Genomic DNA, 21,942 nt, shown 5'->3' with positions numbered 1-21,942 from the left:
GCCCGGAGTCTGGGATAGTGCATCGAGTGGGAGTGGAAAGGAGGAGGGCAGGGGTTAGAGAGAGCCCAGCAGACAGATGGAAACAGGGGCCGAGGGGGGTGGAGGCTCTCGGAGAAGCTCACGCACACCCCCCCCCCAGGGCAGCAGCATCTGGATCGTAGCTAATACTGCAGGATGTGAGGAGGGCGGGACCTTGAGCCACAGTTTTTCCTGTGTGGGTGCCACGATGCGGAAGGAGCTGGTGGGGGACACAGGGAGAGGCCCCTGGGGCTGGGCACTTGAAAGGGGAGCTGTGCGGGCAGCAGGGCAGGCTGGTGAGGGGCCAGTTGGCATCCAGCGTGAGAGGTAGATGGAACTCAGCGGGCACGAGTGGCAGAGAGCAGAGGGAGTACTGGCGCGGGGGTGCCAAAGGGGCACAGAGGGAGGGGCAAGGCAAGGGGGGGTGGCCAGGACCCTGTTGTATTAACTCACAGCTCTGATCGGCAGCCCTACCCCTGGGGACCTGGTGCGGGGGGCAGTTCTCTCTGATGTGGGGGGAGGAGGGGCAGCTCTCAAAGTGCTTGGGGGTGGGGGGGTCCTCCCCTCTGGCCAGCCTCAGTTAATAACTTAATATCATCTCTCTATCAATCGCTCGCTCTCTCTTTTTTCTCTTTTTTTCTTCTGTCTAGTACTTCTTCATTTATCTTGTCTCCGTGCCTGGTTTCCAAAGTGCAGTTAGAATGACTGTAATTTTTAACCTCCAGGGGAGGGGCCAAGCCAAGCCTTTCTTTGCACCCAGGCATCTGGGGAAGCAGAGAGGCCCTTAGCCTGGAGGGGGAACCTAGGCCAAGAGACTGGGCGGGGGGCTCTCTCTTGCATGTGTGCAGGGGGTGAGTTGAGGGCATCTTCCCCCATCCCTCCATCCCCTACGGTCAAGATGGCTTGTCCCCTCTTAGCTCTCCCTCCCTTCTCCTACCTTCTCGGAGGACGGGGTCCTGGGAACTGCAGGACACGGTCCCCCCCGCCCCCGACCCCCCCCCCCACCTCCCACACTGTCCTTTTCATAGCAAGTTCATTTGTTTGCCCTGCCCCAGGGCTGGAGGTTCTGAGGAGGGACGGGGCAATGCGGGGTGTGTGTGTGTGTGTGTGGGGAGCTGAATCTATCCGAGGACGAGAGGGAGGAGAGAAGAGGTGTGGGGGTCTCCCTCAGCCCCCAGCTCTGCCCCTTCTCTCCAGGCTCCTCCCCACCAGCTCCGCACACCCTCTGGCCGCCTGAGGCTTTAGACTTCCTGATCCTCAAAGACCTCGAGGAAGAGTGGGGGGAAGAGTTCGGTGGGGCACTCGACTTTCATGTGGAGGAAGCGGCTGGCGTGGCAGGCCCCGATCATGCGGAGGTCAGTCACCTTCATCAGCAGCTTGGGCCAGAAGTGCGGAATGTTGTGTTTGCGGTGGTTGACGTAGTGCTCGAACGCCAGCAGGTACGCCTCCTGACTCTTCTCGATCTTGTCCACACACAGCAGGCCCGAGCGGTCTGCGGGGAAGGAGGGGCAGGCGGGTGAGTGGGCGGAGGGGGGCAGAGGCGGAGAGGCTGGGGGAGAGGGAAGAAAAACACGTTCTGGGCAAGTGTAGGGGCAACCGCAGGGCAGAGGGAGGGGACCGGGGGGTGGAGGGGCAGGTAAAGAGGACAGAGGGCAAGAGGTAGGCCTGGAAAGAGAGGAGACCTGGAGACAGGGCAGGACTAGCGGACAGAGAGATGGGGTGGGGAGAGCAATACAGAGGGAGTTAGGGGCAAGAAAGGGGGACTGAGGACAGAGGAGGGGTGGGGGAGAGAAGGTGAATGGGAACAGAGTAGGGGATGGGGAACAAAGGGGTCTGGGAGAGACAGAGAGCAGGTGGGGGCAGAGAGAACAAATGAAGCCAGGATAGGAGGAGAGGAGGGACTGGGAGGTAAGAGATGGGCCTGGATATCAGAACAGAGTGGGGGTGGGTGAAAGAGCAGGGGACAGAGAGGTAGCTTTGTGGAGCAGAGAGACCACGGGGTTAAAGAAGGAGCGTGACAGGCCCAGGGCCCAGCCAAACTCTGGGCCCCTGGACGCTCCTGAGCCCTCCCAGCCAGGCCTCGGTACCTGTTGACATTAGCAGCACAGCCTGCAGCAGAGCCACTTCCGTGTCATCCAAGTTAAAGGCAGAGAGTGACTTGCCCAGTTCAAAGATGGCATCGGAGACGACACCCAGGCCGCCATTCTTGAGCTGCTCCCGCTTGACAGCCATCTCCCCGCTCAGTGTCAGGGTGTCGCTCTCGGGGTCATAGCGGACAGCCGCCCGCAGGGACATAATCTCCATGCAGCACCCCTTCAGGAGGATGATCTGGTCTTCGCAAGGCAGCTGCAGAACCACAGGGACACTCAGCAGGCCCCTCCCCGTAAGCATCGCCCGCGGGGGCCCCCTGGGAGCCGCAAGGCCACCACGGGCCAGGAACGTGTGCTCTGAACAGCTCCCTTGCAATGAGCGATGGATCTGCCCTGTTTCATTAACTCTCCCAACCGTGCCTCTGAGTTAGGTCCCGTCAGTACCTCCATGCCCACCGCAGATGAGCAAAGGGAGGTATAGGGAGTTAGGCCACGTGGCCAAGGTCACAAGCCAGTAGGGCAGCCTGTTCCCAGAGTCAGTGCTCTTTAAAGTAAGGAGAACTTCCAGAGTCAGGATGGCTGCGTAGACTTCAGGGGAGACAGGAAGGGACGGGCTGGGGAGGCTGGGCCCGTGGAGCCTGCTGGTTCTTTAGGGATCAGCTCACCCTGTGCGTGTATGTGTGTGCATGTGTGCGTGCGTGTGTGTTGGCTGTGTTGACCTACAGGAATTGCTCCCCATCCAGAGAGCTTCAGATGAGCACGAGCTGGGACTGGGTGATCTGGGGAGCAACCCGAGGTCTCCCTCCAGCGTGGCACCGTGTCTCTCCTCCCATCTGCCACTCACCTCAGAGAACATGGGCAGTTTTTTGGCAAAGTCCACCACGCGGGTGATGGCCGGGGTGATGATCTTGGTAAACTCGCTGAAGGCCTCAAGGTCCACCTTGTCTCCGTCCGGCATGGAGACGATGGGTGACTGGCCAATGTCATCCGGCTAGAGGGAGAGATGGGGGTCAGCTGGGGCTGCAGACCCCTTTCAACCTCTCACAGAGGCTCCCTGCCCACCAGGGGGAGCTCCAAGGCAGCTTGGGGAGGCGGGGCCACCAGCACCTGGGGACAGCTGTGTCCCAACCCAGGTCTAAGGCTTCTCCCATCTTGGGGCAGAGAATACACCAGCATCAGAGCTCCAAGTTGGCTAATAATCACAAGGATCATAATAGCAGTAGAGGTAATGTCATAACAATAGAAGCTAGATTTACTGAATATTTAACATGTAACTAGGCATGAAGCCATGTGTTTTACACATACTATCTCATTTAATCCTCACCACGACTTATCACCATTAGTTGATGTTATACTTACCATCATTTCACAGATGAGGAAACTGAGACAGACTGCAGCTAAGTAATAAGCCCAAGGTCATGTGGCTAGTAAGTGGTAGAACCAGGATTTGAACCCGGGCAGTCTGATCCCCGACAAGTTACGCACACACGCGCTTGGGATCAGAGTCAGTGCTCCTAACAGCGTACTGTTCCGCACGCGGACACACTCCGCCAGGAGTTTTCTGCCTTCCCCACCATACACAACCAACTATCCGTCTCCTCCCAAGCTGGCCATTTTCTTGGCACTCAGTTTTGCCGGGGCCTAAAACAATGCCCAGCAACCAAGAGGTCCCCCAAAATGCTGTTACATGACTGTGTCCTCACCCTTCCTCCCAGTCACTGTGGGCGGGAAAAAGAGGAGAGCTCACCTCCGTTCACTGGAAATTCGATGAGGAGGGCAAGGCCCTGCCCTCATGGAGCTCCCAGTCAGATGGAAAAGGCAGGACCCTGATAGCAGCGACACACACACAGGTGTACGAATCAGCACTGTCAAGTCGTGGAGACTATCAGCCTTACACAGGTGTACGAATCAGCACTGTCAAGTCGTGGAGACTATCAGCCTTGGGTCAGACTAAACTAAGAAGGCTTTCCAGAGGAGGCAAGACTCTGAGTTCACTCTCCTCTCCTGGCTACCTGGCTGCCGCTCCCCCGTGCTCCCTCTCTCCTTACCAGGAATTTCCGCCTCTGTTTCCAATGGCTGCCCTGGGCATTTGTGCTGCGATGGGCCTCCGTGGCAACGTGGATCAGGTCCCACTCTTCGGGAGTGGGCTCTGGTCGCTGCTGCAGTGATCGGATCATCTCCTCCTTCCGCCGCCGCTCCCGGTTCTGCTCAATCAGCTTGCGTTTGGCCACCCGCTTCGAATCATCTAGAACCACTGTCAACAACAGACAGATACGATGCCCTTTGCATGGCACACTCCGTAACCCACTCAGAAACTATGCTTCCCAGTAGGCCAAGAGAGGCTAAGTGACTTCCCAAATCACCTAGCAGTCGGGTGGCACAACCTGGATCCTGAATGATCACTGAGACCACATCAACTCCAATTGGGGCTGACCCAGAGGAAGACCATGTTCTGATCTAAAGGGTTATAGTGACAGTAGTTACTAGAAGACTGTACCATCCAATCCCTAGCTAATGAAAAATGCCCTCTCTCACCCAGAAGTGGGGTGCCTTCTCTAGTAGTCAGAGACACTGTGCTCTTGGGGGGGGTACTCAGGACTTATTTCTACCCAACAACTCTAAGGCCCTGGAGTGGTGAAAGGCAGGCAGGCACTGGGGCCCATGCCCAGAGCCCAGAGAGGGATCCTGTTTCCTTTTCTTCAGGGACGAGGGCAGCAGGGACCAAGATTCTGAACATTCATTCTGCCACCAGCCTGACCCAGACTGTCCCTCTGCTCTGTGGGTACCTGGAAGGGAGCTGCCGTGTCTGAACGCACCCCCCCACAGCTGCCTGGCCCGCTTCCCCCACCCATCCCCTTACAGTCCATGGCCATGCCCACAGCGATGCACTTCTTGAAGCGGCACAGCTGGCACTGATTGCGGGTGATCTTGTCAATGACACAACAGCTGTCATATTTGCACGAGTAGGTGGGGTGGAGGTTCTTCTGGATTGTGCGGCGAAAGAAGCCCTGGAGTTGGGGGAGGGCAGGGAGACGGAGCATGTTGTGATCACAACCCTCCCTTCCTGAATCAACCATGCAGTTCTCTGGGGTTGGCGGTGGGGGGGGGGGCGGCGGGCTGGGGAACTAGTGAGGGAACCTGGCATCCTCTCGACACAGCAAGCCCAGCATCACTGGGCTCTGCCAGGACTTAGAAATACACATCCTCAGCCCCCCAGCTGCCTAGGGGCCGGGGTACACGGGTAGTGGTGGTGGCAGAGTTAAGGATGGTGACCGCAGTTAGGAGATTTGAGCCTGGGATGGTGTGAGGTGCTCAGAGGCCTGAAGGAATAGCCGCTTTGGACACCAATTAATACCTGATTTTCCATCTTGTTAAACGACTCTAAAAACAACACTGGCCCCAAAACCATTCTCATACATGCTGCCTGTTGCCCATGCAGGTGGAATTCATGAAATGGGGGGCGGGGGGTCAAAAAGTTAAGAAAAGGCATTGGGTATGAACTCTACTAGCAGGAAGAGAATATTTTCAATTTTATATACAGAGTTTAGTCTTTGCTTTAAAGGAAAAACCTCAAGACTCAAGATGGCAGTGATAATATGAAGAGCTAACGTCTGCTGCATACTTACTATGTGTCGGGCACTTATAAGCCTTTTCTTTCCTGTATCATCACATTTAACGCTCACGTCAACCCCGTGAGGTAGGAACTGTTATTATCTCCATTTTGCCGACTAAGAAACTGCAGCTTGGAGAGATTAAGCACTTTGCTCAAAGTCATATGGCTAAATGGGCAGCAGACACTCAGAACTGGACCTGAGGTATAAGACACAAGGTCTGAGCTCTCAGATTTTGGGGTGCAACTAAAATCACCTTGGGTAGCCATCAAAAATACAGACTCTTGGGCCTCACGCTAGACCTACAACATCAGGCTCTCTAGGAGTGGGAAGGCATCTCTGTCCTTTCCGGATGCCCCGCTGGGACTCAGATGTCCTTGAGGGTGAGGTTCCTGGCTCTATATTGCACTGCTGGCATTGCTTGCAGGAACGCAGCTAGGGGACTCCATATCCCTGGTGGTCTTGGTCTGATTGACAAACACCAGGAAAGAGAGGAACTTGAAGCCTTGACACATTCTTAAAGCTTTCTGTTTCTTGAAAGGTCTTACATTGTCAGGAAGTGATGATCCTGGGAAAACCATGTAGGCTGAAATGTCCAAAGTGAGATCTAATGAAGCCTCTTCAAGCCAGAGACCCGCTCTGCCCAGGGAGACTCTGCCATCCTCTTCTCTGGCCTCCGCCATGCCCCCCAGCACTGGTTCTCACCCTTTCAGGTGCAGTGGAAGCAATCCAAGGCAGATTCCACCACAAAACATTCTGCTTGAGTAGGGTTGGGATGAGGCCTTGGGATCTGCACTTAACAAGTACTGCAGGTGGTCCAGGAACTACGTTTTGAGAAACACTGATGCTGTTTAACTGATGTCAGTCTTTCTCTGGTAGGCTGTGAGCAACGTGAGGGAGGCACATATACTGCACATCTCACGCTTAATACACTGAATGGATGGATGAAAGCAGACGTGTATTGAGTGCTTCTTTTGTACTTGGCACTGTTTTAAGTACTCTATGTGCATTATCTCATTTTATTCTTCTAGCAACTCTATGAAGTAGGTAGTATGTTTATCCCCATTTTATAGATGAAGAAACTGAGGCTCAGAGAGATTAGGCATCTTACCTATGAGTGGCAGAGCAGGGATTATGAATGAACAAATGAATGAATGAATGAATAAGAGAAGAGAAATGAGGATATAACAGGTGCGCTTTAGCTTACATGTTTATAGAGCTGTCTGTTGTGCCGGGTGCTGAGGGACTTAAAGGGAATGTGATGGCGGGGGGGAGGGTGGCGCTCAGGTGGTGGGGGAGGGGCAGGAGCTGGCTGGTCCATACCTTGCAGCCCTCACAAGTGATGCAGCGGTAGTGATAACCGGTTGCCTTGTCCCCACACACGACACACTGCTCGTCTTTGTCCAGGTAACTAGGGATATACCCTGGGAGGGAGGAAGGGAGGCAGGCAGGCAGGCATGGCTTGGGTCCCCAGCAGAGAGGCTCCTATACTTTCTCCATCCCCCAGCTTTTCCTTCCTGGCCCATCCCCTAGCCCAACCTCCCTGAAGGGTTCTCTGTCTCCAGGTATAATCCTGGAGACACATCAGAGGTCACCTTGTCCATCCCCTTCCCTAAGAATATGGAGAATCCAGTTCTTCTGACTGCCCCATTCAGGGCTTTTCTCTTGCTGCATGCCAGGGGCAGGGGATATGGGAGAAGGAGAAGCAAATGTCAGAGCAGCTCATCTTGGGGACCTCGGGCAAGGGAGTTATGGGGGAAGGGAAGAGGCCCTTCCTGACCTAATCCATCCTCAAAGGCTGGAGCGTGCCCCACATCAACCCTCTCACCCCAGACAAGTCCATCCCACGCTCTCCAGGAGGCTCTCCCCGTGGGACACAGGAACTGCTGGTATAGGCCCAGGCCCTGGAATTGTCCCGGCCTGGTTCTGTCGGGTTGAGGGTGGGAAGGAAGGCTACACGCAGCCAGGCTCACCTGACATGCTGGTTTTCAGGGAACATTGGCCGTTCTTTCTTTTTCGCTTTCCATCTGGTGACCTGGCACTGGATGAGGGCAAAGTGGGCCGAATCAGAGAGCAGTCCTTGGGCAGCCCCCCTTCTCATTCCATAGGCTGAAGTCATCCCCCACGCCTGACTCCCTCCTTCTTGTGTCCTCATCCTACCTCCCACCCCCAGGTCAACTGACAAAACTGAGAAGGGTCCAGCTATCTGGAAGCTTTGGGGAGAGAGATAAAGGGCTTGGCTGGGGCACAAGCATGTTCTAGGGCCCCAACATACACACACACACACACACACACACACACACACACACACGAGCACGCCCATAATCTATAAGATAGCCACATATTTAAGCCTTCAGTACATGACACATATGCAGAAAGAATCTTCAGGACATGCTTAAAGCTATATAACCTTTAGAATACACACAAATGTGTGCAACGTAAGACCAGCACACACGAACAACTATGCTGCCTTCAGTACAAACCCAGGCACGGTAAACAAGCAGCAGGTTCTACCATCTATATCTATGCAACTTTCAAGGCTTTCTCAAATGTGTTATATGACCTCTAGGATATGCCCACATGTTACACAACCCTCTAGACAGGCACCTAATAATACCATGCCCCTCCCCCCAGTGAACATGTGACTTGATTTCCAGGTCATGCACACACGCTAAATAACCACAGTGGGACTTCCCTGGTGGCGCAGTGGTTAGGAGTCTGCCTGCCAACGCAGGGGACACGGATTCGAGCCCTGGTCCGGGAAGATCCCATACGCCGTGAAGCAACTAAGCCCGTGCACCACAACTACTGAGCCTGCGCTCTAGAGCCCGCGAGCCACAACTACGGAAGCCCGCGTGTCTGCCACAGCTACTGAGCCCACATGCCGCAACTACTGAGCCCGCGTGCTACAACTACTGAAGCCCGCGCGCCTAGAACCCGTGCTCTGCAACAAGAGAAGCCACCGCAATGAAAAGTCCACGCACCGTGACGAACGGTAGCCCCCGCTCGCCACCACTAGAGAAAGCCCACGTGCAGCAACGAAGACCCAACACCAGCCAAAAATTAAAATAAAAGTAAATTAAATAACCACAGTGGCCCACTAGAACCTAGACCCAAGAATATGAGAAAAGGATGGGACTCCCAGAGCTGCCCAGTCCATGGCCTCCCTTTAACAGAGCAGCAAACCTAGGCCCCACTTGTGCTGGTGACACTGTGGCTGGAGTCAGAGCCAGGACAAGGACGCTGGGCCCCTCCAAGTAAGGTATTAGCAACCCTCAGCCACTGCACACATATGTTGCCAGCCTCTCCACATACATGTTACATAACCTCGGCACACACAGGTTACATAAGCTTTCTACATGCATGCACGGATTGTATAACCTCCCACACCCACCCTGTGTGTGGCATGTTGCAGGGTCCTCCGCCCTCTCTCCACCCGCCTGGGGCCTGATGCGGCTCCCAACACACTGACACAGTGACCTTGGCCAGGGTCACAGCCACAGACAACTCTGTGTTCCACACACCCTGGGGATTACCCCTGTCTGATGTCTACAACAGTTCGAGGGTCGGATCTCCCTCCTGCCTCTGGAGGGGTGGGTGTGGGGGGAACTCCCCGGCCACCTAGGCCCCAGTCGAGCTGGCAGTCTTCAGCAATTAACTAGACTCACAGCCTCTGGGTGCAGTCCCAGGGACAGCCACAAGGTGGCGCAGGAACATGGGGGAGGGGAGGCAGACAGGGGAGGGGCTGCAGTCCTGGGGGACCAGGAACTGGCATTCCCGCCTTTCTCAGAGTTAGCAGCAGACTTTCCCAGATCCACAGAAGTCTGGGCAGGGAGGTACAGAGGCTGTAAGTGAGAGCTACGCAATGACAGGCTAAATCTTTTTCAGAGCCCCCAGGGGTGGGGATTGGGTTGGGGGGATACCCCCATTGCCCTACCCAGCTGCCAGCCCCATCCACTTCCTCTACCCCTCCAGGGACCCAGTCTTGGGCCCCAGGGCTTTGCTGGGCCAGGCCTCCGGCCTCCTGGCTCAGGATCTGGTCTCCTAGGCAACGGCCACACTACTCCCCAGAGCACCCCCTCCCCCACCCTCTCCCTGGCCATAGGCACAGGCTGTACCCAGCTCCCAGGGCACCACGCCAACTGAGACTGAGCTCTGTGCCACTTGGAGCTGATGGGAGAGGCAGAGACCCTCTGGGCTCCTGAAGCACAATGCAGATAGTAGGTAACCCATCCCTAGTTGCGTGTGCAGGGCTGATGCCTCCTCCACGTGGGAGCAAAACCTTCATAGCTGGCATTCACTTTCACTTCCTGGGAGGAGCCCCATGGCAATGCCCGCCCTTGCCCATGAACAAGGAAGAGCTTGTGAGGCTCCCAATAGGTTCCAAATATAAGCGTGAGCTGTGACCAACAGCTACTGGTGCATGTGCCCTGAAATGTCATGTCACATGCACCATGGCTTCTGGACAACACGCTGGTGGTCAGAAGTGAACAACCTGGTAGGGAGAGGAGGGAAATGGCAAGGCTTGGATTCCACATGCTCCGGTGAGGGTGGCTGAGGGGACACTGGGGGGCACTTGAGACTCCCAGCACTGTCAAGGGAGGGGCCACGTGCCTGCTGCCTGTAATTACTCTGCTCTGAATCACCTCCCCCTTTCAAAGTGGGCATCTTTCCATTGAGGTGCCTAATTCCCTGCCGCATGGGAACATGACCTCATCTCCTGGGCAAAGGTAGGCAGCAGGCTTGTTGGCCTCATGCCCATCCCCCCAGAGGTGCTTAAAAGGCCCAAGCTCCACTCTCTCGGGCCCAGCCAGGTGACCCTTCCTGTTGCCTAGGAGTTGGCACGACCTAGTTGCCAGACCCATTACCTGTTCTCCTCTGGGTCTGACCCACACTCCACCTTGCTTGGCTTCTGTTCCATTCACTTTAATTCCATCCAGGATGCCCTCCAGCACGCCAAGAGACTGGGGTGGGCACACTGGCCCCCCCGGCACGCCCACAGGCCGCCCACCCCCCGCCACCCAGGCCCTAGGGCCCAGCACCCATGGTGCCCGCCTCAGCACTTGGCCTTTCACACCATGCCCTGCGCCCCACGGGGGGCGGGCGGTGAGAGGGGCCAGGGAGTGGCAGATAGTGGGGTTGTGGGGGAAGCCGGGTCTGTGGGGGGGTCCTGGGCTGGGGGAGTAGCTTCGGAATCTTGTCCTGTCCGGAGGTCCCTGCAGAGAGAGGAAAGAGGCAGGGATAAGGCGGCGCCATGGTGGGGCTGGGTGAATAGGATTCCTTTGGTGCCAACATTTGGGGGCTCGTAACGAGATGGTGGTAGTCATGGAGGGCAGGCACCAGGACAACCCTTCAGATTAACAGACAGCAGGCAAGACTGGAGAGCCACATCCTGCTCCCCAGACATGGAAAGGGATGGAGGGAAAGAATGAGGTCACCCATGTACCTCGTCTCAGTCCTCACATTCCAAGTGCCTGGCCCTTAATAGGCGTCTATTAAACATCAGCTATTGTTACCACCCCCCAGTTTCCCTAAAACTCATCAGTATTACAGGGCAAGAGGCCACCAGAGATGGGCAGCTTCAGCCCAGGCATGGGGGGTACTGGAGAAGGAAGTGTGGTTTGTGGGGGCAGCATGCAGGGATCCTGAATGCCCACGTGGGTGCCTTCACGGAGAGGGGCATTGCAAATGGTAGGGAGACGACCTCCCCGGCTGCTGGCTCAGTTACAACTCCCCAGTCCCGGCCCCCCAAGGAGCTTCCCATACAAGGTCCCGAATCACACTTCCCAGTCTGAGGACCAGACTTCCCAGTCGGTTTAGCTGAGCTGCCAGCCACCAGGATGGCAAGAGGAGGGGAAAGGAAACTAACCCGCGTTAATGGAATAGAGAATATAGGCCCTCTGGTATCAGAGCTGCACAGGTGAGGAAATAAAGCCTCAGAAAGCCCGACCATTCACTCGAGTTGGCACAGCTAGTGAGCAGCCTGCCTCCGATGCTTGCCTTGTCCTGCTATCTGGGGTCCAGGGCAGTGCCAACCTGGGCCAACCATTCCCCCCATGCTGCTCCGCTGACCCCAGTCTGCAGACCCGAGGCTCCGTGTCTGCACACACAAGGCAGGTGTGGGCACGTGAGAGGGGACAAAAGGTGCAGCTCTCCGCACACAGCCTCCATTGAGTGGCTGATGCACCAGAGGCGTTGCCCCTGGGCCCCCCCGGCCCCACCCCTAGGAACTGATAAGGAGCCAGGGTGGGAGGGGAAAGGAGAGATAAGTCAGGCCATTGGGCAGGGTAGGACCGGGCTGGAGCATGGGACAGGGCCTCTGCACTCAGACAAGTCCCCATCCTGGGGAGCAGGGCAGTAGTACAGAAGGGTGGCCTACTCTGCTTTCGATGCCCCCGCAGACCAGAACTGGGCACTGGGGGCTGGACAGGAGACATGGGGTGGAGGGGTGCGAGCAGGGAGCCTTAGCCCAGGGAGCCGTCAAGAAAGTAGGTCAAGTTTTTCTTGGCTTGCGGAGAAATTCCTGTTATAAATTTATAATGGCGTAGCCAGCCCTAAGGGGTGGAGATGGGGGGAGAAGGAGTGGGTGGGGATGCCCAGAGCCTGGGCATAGGGGCCTGCTGCTCTCAGCCAGAGCAGTGAGGGGCTGGGGGCCGAGGCAGGCGTGGGCCTTGGGCTGGACAATAGAGGGCTATTTTCTGTCGCCTCTGTTTCCACTTCTATCTGTGCCCAGTGAAGCTTCCTTTGGTCTGTCTGTCTGCATCTGAATGTCTCTCTCTCTCTCTCTCTCTGGGTCTGGGTGTCTCCCTGTCTCCCCCACCCCCCAAGACTGTGCCTCGGTGCTTGGCACACCCTGGCTGCGGTGCTGCCCCCGCCCGTCTCCTGCCCACCTGGCATACTGCCACCACTTGTTTACAGAAGCTGGAAAAATCCACTCGCCAGCCTGAGGCCCGAGTGCCCCCGGGGAGGGGAGGAGGCAGGCACAGGAGTGGGCATGCTGAGAGAGGGGCAGCCGCGCGAGCAGGCCCTGGAGGCAGGTGAAGGGAACCGGGGTGTGTGGGAATGGGTATCAGCGGCTACGGGCCAGACCAGGCAGGGAGCACCGGTGGCAGCACATGGCATGGGCAGCTCCTGCCCCAGGCCACAGCTCTGGAAGACCCCTCCCCCTGACTTCTGCTACCGCCAGTTGCTACAGGGCACACCTGGGGCAGTGCCAACCTAAGCCACCATGTTTATTTTCCCTTCCCCCGACCCAGCCTGGCCTTAACTCCAAATGTGGCTGGGCACTGCCAAGGGCTTGCACGGGCCTGCTGCAGGGGGTGGAGGGAGGAGGCCCCCACTCTGCCTCACCTCTATGCTGAGCCGAACGGTGCCTGATGCCACCCAGGCTCCACTGAGCCCCTGGTAGTGGGCAGGGAAGCAAGGTCCTGCCCTCACTGCTTAGGGCACCCTTGCCTGGCACCTAGCAGGAGGCTGGAACCCCTGGGGAGTCCTTGTCATCTCTCTGGGGACATACCTGGGCCTCTGAGGCGACAGGGCAGGCAGAGGGCCCAGCATGCGGGAAGGCACATAGCACATGAGCCTGTGTTAGCTGTGGGCAGTGGGGCAGGGGGGCGGGGCAGAGACACCCATGCTGAAGGGCAGCCTCTCTCCCCTCCTCCTGGAGTCCTCCTCAATTCCCCCAGTGCCAGCCTGGCACATCCCCTGCAGAGGAAGAGGAGCAGCATCCCCCCAAGAGGCAGAGGGCTGGAGCTATGGGGCTCTGAGACTAGGCCGGACAGCCGGCAGGCAAGGCCCACCTGTTGGCTGGCCTGGCCACCCACTCCCTCTTTGTCAGATAAGAGATGCCTGGTGGCAGTGTGGGCAAGGTGCCCGCGGAGGGGGAAGCATTTCATTAAGCTTAAGTGCTTCTGCAATGGGGGGACTGAGACAAGAGGCCAATGCGGCATCCATGGGCACCATGCCATGTTCCTGCTGCTGGACTGTCCCACTCCGCAGTCCTGTGGACCCAAGGGACTCCCCGGAAGGACTCCTAGGGCTGCCAGAGGGGACTCTCTGCCCCAGAATCCAGCCCCCAATTCTGTACCCACCACTCTCCTGAGTGTCTGCTCTTGGCTTTGGCCCCACCTGTCAGGGCCCGTGAACTTTGTCCTTAATGCTCTACGGAAAGCCCAGCCCTCCTCCTTGCCAACCACAGAGGGAAAGACTCACATAGAGAGAGGGGGGCTGAGAAAATGGGAGAAAGAGAAGAAGCAGAGAGGTGAAAGGGACGATGGGGGAAGAGGGGGAGAAGGATGAGGAGAGGCAAGAACAAAGAGATGGGCAGGGGTGGGGGCAGAGGCAGGGATGACAATGAAGCCAAGGGAGAGGAAGAAAGGCAGCAAGGAGATGGGAGTGGAGAGAGAAGGGTGAGGGAGAAAAGAGGACAGAGAAGGGAAGGGGAGACAAAGGCAGAAAGGTAACAAAGAAAGATGGGTGGGGGGTGCTTCATGGAGGCTGGGGGGAGGGGAGAAGAGAAATGGTTTCCACGGTGACAGCTGGTTCTTGGTGGCCTGGCATGTGGGCTATTAATAGTGCTGTGGGGAGATTCACACCTCCCTCTCCCCTTCCCCTTTGCCTGCTGCTAGGGTGGGGGGAGGTACTTCTCCCCCACTCCCAATTATCTGGCACTGACGCCCTGACTCCACACCATGGGGGCCAAGAAGGGTGGCCAGGTGGCCACTGTAGCCCAAACACACACACACACACACACACACACACACACGGGCATGCACAGGCAAACACAGGCATCTGTGTGCGGACACTGCCGCCTGTACCAGCGTGGGCTCCCAGGGACAGCCACAAACACCAACAGCCCCGGGAGTCTGCAGATGGTGGAGGCTGCGGCAGCAACACAGGCACGCAGGTTGAGGAGTAGATGCCTCTCAGGGCTGGGACCTCTTCCTCCTCTCCCAGATCCCCCCGTTCTATTCTCAGGTATGGACTGAAGGGGACTGCCCCACCCAACCTGCTGTTATCCTAGTGCCAGCAGAGAGAGGAGGAGTGAAGGCGGGAAGGGAGGTACTATTTGGCAGGTGTGACATGGCAGAGGAGTACACAGACAGAGGCACCAGCTTGGCAAGCGCGGCGGGGGGGCGTGGGTGGGCAGGGGCTGAGGCAGCCTCTTTGGTGGGCTCTGGCTGGGCCCCCATGAGATGGATTCTGGAGCGTAAGGGCAGTGACCCTTAAGTCTGATCTCCTAGCCACTGTGGGGCCTTGGAGGCTAGAGAATGGGAGATGGGGTTGGGGGATATAATATAAGGGGGAGATAGGTTACTTAAACAAAAGGATCCTCTCCTCCAAAAGAATATAACAGGAAATTCCCCCCTGCAGGTCACAGACAGAAAGACATAAACAGTAGCCTTGACTTGGGCCAGATGCCCAGTATTAACATCAAAGACTGTGCTTCCCGCCCAACCCCACCATAACCTCACCCACCTGCTGCTCTCCTGTCCCTCCTCCCACCCCAGGCCAGCTCCAGTCAGGCATTAAGGTGGGCGCCCAAGTCTAGGGCTCACCTCCATCCCCCCCACGCATACTGACGATGGTTGTGCCCACATCCATGCTCAAGAGCTCAGCCCCTTCCCTGTCAACCCACAGAACTTCGTGCCCCCTGCCCCAGTTCCCCCCAGAAATGGAGGGGGAGATCCAAATAGCCCAGAAGGCAGAGTTAGGAGCACCCACAAGCTGGGCATACTCTCCCTGCCCTCCCCCCAGCAGCCAGCAGGTAATCGGAGCTGGGAGGTGGGGCAGCTGAAGGCTGGAGGCATGAATGTCACAGGGCCAAGGCGCTCAGTGCAGATGGCATCAGGGGCACAGGGCTTGGGGTCCTCCCTTCCCCACTCCCCTCTTCCAAGGAGGAGGCTGCAGAGAGGAGTCTGCAAGCCCTGGGGAGCACGCCCAGGAGGGAAGGGAATGGTGGACGGGAAAAGAAAAGCAGGGATGTTCTCCCAGGCACCCCAGAGAGGCGGGAGATAGCCCCCACCCAAGCAGAACTCGCCGAGGAGGGGAGGTGGGGGAGAGGGACGAAGAGAGAAGCGGGGAGAGAGAAGCCAGGAGAGGGAGGGAGGGAATGGGGAGAGAGAGAGAGAGATTGAAAATTGTGTGTGTGTGTGTGTGTGTGTGTGTGTGTGTGTGAGTGAGAGAGAGACAGAGAGAGAGAGGGAGAGAGAGAGAGAGAGAGGGAGAGAGAGAGAGGGAGAGAGGGAGAGAGGGAGAGAGGGAGAGGGGGGAGAGGGAGAGAGGGAGAGGGGGGAGGGGGGGAGAGAGAGAGAGAGAGAGAGGGAGAGAGGGAGGGAGGAAGGGAGGGAGGGAGGGAGAGAGGGAGAGAGGGAGAAGGGAGGGAGGGGAGCGCATACGAGGGAGAGAGAGCAGGCGAGAGCGAGCAAGTAAATGCAGCTGAGTCTCCCGCACACACACGGACACGTGCAGACACACACACTCACCCCGCATGCGCAGAGCCTCGGGCTCTGGGTACCCCATTCCAGCAGATATTCAGAGCCCTCCCCAGCCCACACATGCCCAAAACACGCATACATGGATTGCACGCACAACACACCCACTCACTGATGTGTACAAAGACGCTGATAGCCACCAAAGCCTCAGGTCCCATTCCCCTTCCCTCGCCCACGCCCCACGCGCCTGGGTAAAAGAGAAAATGAAACAGGCAGCTAAGGCTCTAGGAGCCAAGAGCTCATCTCTTCCTTACAAGAGTAAGAGAGGAGGAAGAGGGCTGGGGGCTGGGGCCAATCACGCTGCTCTGCCACTGCTGGAGGTGTGGCTGTGCCTTTGGCCCTAACCTTTAACCCCAGTCCCCAGTGCTGGGTGCCCACCTCCAAAGCAGGGGACCAAGGATAGCATTTTCTGGGCACCAATAAGTTCCATCTTGCTCCCCTTGTCTACCCAGAGAACTTCTGACCCCTCCCTCTGGACCACCTCACACAATGGCATGCAAGCGGGAGGTCCCCTTTGGTGCCCCAGCCCTGGCCTGCCAGGAAGGCAGGCGACACCATATGCCTGAAAACCACATGCTCCCCTCCCTCCAGCAGCCCCAGATGCCTCTGTGAGAGACGGAGAACTGTCTCTGGTTCCAAGCAGCGTGTGTATCCGCACCCTGGAGCGTTCCAGGCCTTGGGAAGAGAGGAGAATCCACAGGCGTTGTTTGCCATGCCAGTGCCAGGATGCAATACCGACTGACCACAGGTGTCACCCCACGTTATGTTATTTACCCTCACTCTGCGTGAGGTGGGCATCATTGTCTCCAGATTATGAAAACCTAGGCCCAGAGTCAGAAACTGGCAAACGGTGAAAACCCAGCCTCCAACTCCCAGCCCGCGCTCTTCCCGCCATGGTCACGCTCGCCTCCCTCCCCAAGAGGCACAAAAGTCCCCCAAGCACCTTTAGAGCCATGAGAACCAGGATTGAGATGAGCTCCCTACTCCAGAGGCTCCCCAGTGGCCCACCACGAGGCATATCCCCACCACTGTCCTGGGGGAGCTGCATAAAAGGGATTTGGGGGGAGAGAGGAGTCTTATCACCAGATGCAGAGGAAAGGTGGCAACCCAGGACAGACCCTGGGTCTCGAGGTGCCACGCCTAACACCCTCCTTATTCACTGCCGCCGTTCTCCACACTAATGCCCCCTCCATGCAGGGGTGGGGAATCTGTCAGCCCGGGCTGGGTCCTGGTTGATTGATCAATGGCAGGTAGCTGAGATGCTGGGTCCCCAGGAGAGAGGAAGGGTGCCGTACTCTACTCATAAGAAAGGAGCGGGGGTATGGAGAGAGCCTGCTTTCCTTGTTTTTTCTCTCCCCCATTCCCAGTGCTCAGACTTGTCCTAACCAGAGATGCAGTGATGCCCAAACATTCATGCATTTGCCCCTAACTGGGGAGGTGTGTCCAGGCTGAGATGTCAAGAGCTCCTTTTAAGAAGCAGCTAAAAGGTGATCAGAGGAGGGCAAGGCAGACGGGCTCCAGCCTGCACAAACTCATGCGGGAGAGAGAGGGGACGTGGAGGCTGAGGAGGCTGGAGATTAGCGACCCACTATCCCTACCACCCCCATCCCCATCCCATTCCTGTGATGTCTAGGAGATCCAATTCTCCACCGAGCTTCTCCAAGAAGTGACCTACAGACTTCCTCGTTGTAACAGCTAACACATACAGTGCTTGTTAGGCACCAGGCACTTGTTAAAGCATTTTATGTATTCTGACTCCTCTAATCCTCAAAAAGCTGAATGAGGTAGGTATTATCCTCCTCAATTCACAGACAAGGCAAGTGAGAGGTTAAATCGCTTGCCCAGGAGTATACAGCCCACAAGTGGCAGGGCTGGGATTCAAACCCAGGCGATCTAGTTCCTATATATATATATATATATATATATATATATATATATATATCCCTGTTTTTAACCATTACAGCATATCACCTGCTAGAGGAACAATATCTTGTTCTTTCATCCAGCTATGTGTTCCCTGTGACCCAGCCTCAGTTTCCCTTTCAGTAGCAGCCATGGATTCTCTATGGTAGAATCCCTACCAGTGTCTCCTCATCCATGGTCTGGGCCACAGCTAGAGGGGAGCATGGCCAGAAATGGTAGATGTCCCCTGCTCAAACTCCCTCTCCGGAAGACTTGCCACTCTGGGCTGGAGGGCCAGCGCATGGGAGAGGGCCTCACGAAGTCTGGGCAGCCGTACCCTCAGAACCAGGCTCTGAGGCTGGGCAAAGCAGACACAGCTGTTGGGCATCTCGGAGGTGGGTCTCAGCTGCCAGGGGTGTGGAGAAAGGCCACTGTGAGTCCTGCCAAAGACCCAGCTCAGCCGGGTCCTGCCAACTCCTGCCACCGCCCCCGGGGGCAATTATCTTCCAGCGGGTCAGTGTGGAGGGAGCCCCCTCTCCGGCCTGTTTGGGAGCTGGCTAGCCATGGCCTGCACACCCAGGCCTTCCACCCAGCTGGTGTCCCCTGGCTGAGCCTGCCAGCCTGAGAGATCAGCATGGGCAGTGGCCGACCCCCTTTCCTTATCCCCCCCACTCCCAGCCCCCCAAACTCGCTGGCCGCAGCTGCAGTACTGAGGAAGCGCAGGATGTCCTGAGCAGCCAGCTGAGCCCCCTGCCCCCCACCCCAACCTCCCGCTGACCCCAGAGGCAGGGCAGGCGGGCCGAGGGGCGGGGTTTGAGTATGAACAACTGGAGAAGAATGAAGAACCTCACCACCAGTTCCCAGCTCTGAGCAAGGAGGCTGCGGCAGAAACGGAGACCAGAACAGGGGTCGACGGGGTCAGGGACAGGTGAGAGTTACAGACTAGCAGAGAAGCGAGGAGGGAGGAGACACAGCGGAGACAGCGTTGGAGCGAAATTCCAAGTCAAAAATACACATCACTCACCCAGACACTCACCAACATACTGCCTCCTACGGCAGGCTTCCAAGTTTAGACAGGAGGGCAGAGGTGGGTAAAGGGGCCAGACTCACGGTGGGAGGCAGGAACTCAGCTGGGGGCCCGTGAGCATCCCCAGGAATGGCTCAAACAACCCCAGCAGGGGCGGCTAGGTTCCTTATTTGCTTTTGGGGTGGGGATAGAGGCTGCTTCCTAGGAGCCAGGTTTCCCCAAGACCCCCCTCCCCCCAGCAACCAGGATCACCTCAGCTCCTGAAGTCACTGAGCACTGCTTCAGGTCCATGACTCGGCCCTCTAGAACTCCCCTACCCCCTACTCTCTTTGCTCTAATTTCTCTGTCCCTCAAAAAAAAGAACGTCAAAAAAGAAGACAGGAGGAAGCTTGAGGAGAAAAGTCTATGACTGTATGTCCATCTAGGGGTGTGCCTGACTGCACAGCTACACCATGCGCATCCAGAGTTGTAGACCTGTGACTGTGTGGGCCGGAGCCTTGTAAGTGCCTTCTGCACCTGAGGCCCTGGGACTGTGTGCAAATGAGTGTACCTGTGTCCAGAGTTCCCACAGTCAATCAATTAACAAGTATTTACAGAGCACTTCCTATGCTAGGCTCTGGGTGGGATCCAGAGCAATTCCAGAGATTCTCCCAGGTCTCAAGGAGCTCACCATCTGGGGGAGGGGGGGGATGACAAGCGAAAGAGGTGGAAAATGTTATCGTGAATGCATGCCTTACACCATTATGGGAGCAGGGGTTCTGTGGTATACAGAACCTCAGAGAGCCACAGTAAGAGTCCAGGAAAATACTTGTTGCTAAGTTGTGTATCCGTGTGTTGATGTGTAACTGCATTTGCGTTTGACTGAGTGACAGCGACTGATACGGCAAGGAGATGATGCCTGTGTGACTGGGCTCATGCGAGCACGTGTGTGCCTGTGAGTGACAGGGTCTTTTGTAATGTACGGCTGTGTGCAATTGCTCTGTGTTCATGCAAGCGTGCGATAGTGACTTTTTCTGTGTGGGTGACAGCGACTCCTCCTTGTTGTGTGTGACAGCATCTCCATGTGACCCTGTGCATGGGTATGTGCATGGGTTGGTCTCCCTGCTCTTGGTCTCCTGTGGGTGTGTCTCACCCCTCTGAGCTCCCCTGTGCAGTGGCAGCCAGCCTCTTCCCTTGTCCCCATGTGGGTGTGTCCAGCAGCTCCTGTCCTTGAATCTGCCTGGGTGTCCCCGGGTGTGCATGTGGCTGTCTATGTGGGCACATCTGTGTGTCTGCATGTCACGTTTGCTTCCCCCCTCATCTTGGACAACAGCCCCCTTCATCCCTTCCCCCTCCTGGGGCCAGAGCCAGCACTGAGAGGTGGGCTCCCATCTCACTGACTTTCCTTCTGCAACCTCCACCCCTGGAAACGCGTGGCTCTCTCCATTGCCCCTATCATCCCCCACCTCGCAGGCTTTTCCTTCACACTGGACTAGGGAAGGCCCCAGGCAGAGAAGGGGCACCAGAGACACGTTGCAAGGGGAGGGAAACGGGTGGCACACACAACACGGGTCCATTCCTCCCTCTCTTCCCTAACCGCCCTAGCTTGCAACTCCCTTAATCATCTAGGAACCCTCAGATACACCCCCCCCCCCGCCCCGCACACACCCCCCCCCAACCAGTCGCGTTTTTGCAATTAGGAGTGTTGCAACCAGAGAGCCATGTTCAATTGGGGAGGCGGGTGAAGGGGGGGGGACTTCCTCCTCCCGGGGCCAGTGCAAGCCCACCCCCCACCCCACTCCTACCGCCCTCAGCAGCTGGAGGCAGCTTTGCAAAGGCCACTCGGCCTCGGCCTGGGAGGCTAGGGGTGGGAGCTGGGGGGGCAGGCCTCCGGCGCACCGTAAACAAACCGCGGCGCGGCGGGCGGGGGAGCTCCGGCGGCCGGCAGCGGGGCCGGGCCCGGGAATGCGCAGCGGACGGGCCGGACAGAGGCCGGGCGGGCCCTCGAGGGGGAGGCCCGGACGCCATCTCCGCCGGCGAACCCCGGGGCCCACCGACCTCCCAGCAACGCCTCTCTTCCCCAGGGCGTAAGTTGCAAGCTCCCGGCCAGTGACAGGGTCACCGGGGCGTCCAGGAAAGCTGAGGCTGGCAGCGGGTACCCCTCGGGCGCCCCCAGCCCACCTGGGAGCTGGCCAGAGAGCCCCGCGGCTTTGCATAATCAATCGCGATGCATTTGCATATTAATGCCCCCTCGCTCCCTCCCCCTTACCTCGGCGTGGCGCGCTGGACCGGGCTGGGCAGCGACGCGGGGGTCTCAGCGCCCCGTGCCGGGGGCGTCCATGGGGGGCCGGTGGGGCCCGGGCCGCCCGCCTCCTGCGCCCGGGTGTGAGTGCGAGTGAGCGAGGGGGGGCGGGGGGCGAGTGTGGCGGCCCCGCGGCTCCTCCGGCAGAGGCGGCGGCCGCTCTTAGCTCCTCCCTCCCCCGCCCCACTCTGGCTGGGGCTCGGGCTCTGCGCGCCCGCCCGGCTCTCGGCTGCTCCCTGCAGGCCGCCTAGACGCCGCCGCCGCCGCCGGCCCCCGCCTCCCGCCCCCCGCCCCCCGCCGCGCCCCGGGACCCCGGCCAGCCGCCCCTCGGCCGCCTCTGCCCCCGCCCCGCCCGCACTTGCCCGCCCCACTCCAGGCGTCTCCGGCGGGAGTGGTACTTGGTGACATATTTTGGAAGAGATGTCATTTAGAAAATAGCCTTCCCTTGCTGGAAGAATTGCAGGGTTGGGGGAGATGCACCACGGGGATGGAGAAGGGCTTATCGGCGAGCCGCCTGCAC

The 21,942-nt window shown here is 57.8% G+C and overlaps 1 protein-coding gene across 1 annotated transcript; it reads right to left on the bottom strand.

Moving 5' to 3' along the window:
• Positions 1–1,029: 1,029 nt before the first annotated feature.
• On the bottom strand, positions 1,030–21,571 carry THRA (thyroid hormone receptor alpha). The gene is made up of 9 exons (XM_060134296.1): positions 21,390–21,571; positions 10,588–10,935; positions 7,693–7,760; positions 7,043–7,143; positions 4,969–5,116; positions 4,157–4,362; positions 2,953–3,099; positions 2,106–2,364; positions 1,030–1,510 (listed from the first exon to the last, which is right to left on the bottom strand). Exons 2-9 carry the CDS (start codon positions 10,638–10,640, stop codon positions 1,260–1,262), a joined length of 1,233 nt encoding a protein of 410 aa, XP_059990279.1. The 5' UTR covers positions 10,641–10,935; positions 21,390–21,571; the 3' UTR covers positions 1,030–1,259.
• Positions 21,572–21,942: the final 371 nt, after the last annotated feature.

Source organism: Lagenorhynchus albirostris, chromosome 20, assembly GCF_949774975.1.
Source record: "Lagenorhynchus albirostris chromosome 20, mLagAlb1.1, whole genome shotgun sequence".
Classification (NCBI taxonomy): Eukaryota; Metazoa; Chordata; class Mammalia; order Artiodactyla; family Delphinidae; genus Lagenorhynchus; species Lagenorhynchus albirostris.
This window is presented reverse-complemented; position numbering and strand designations above follow the sequence as displayed.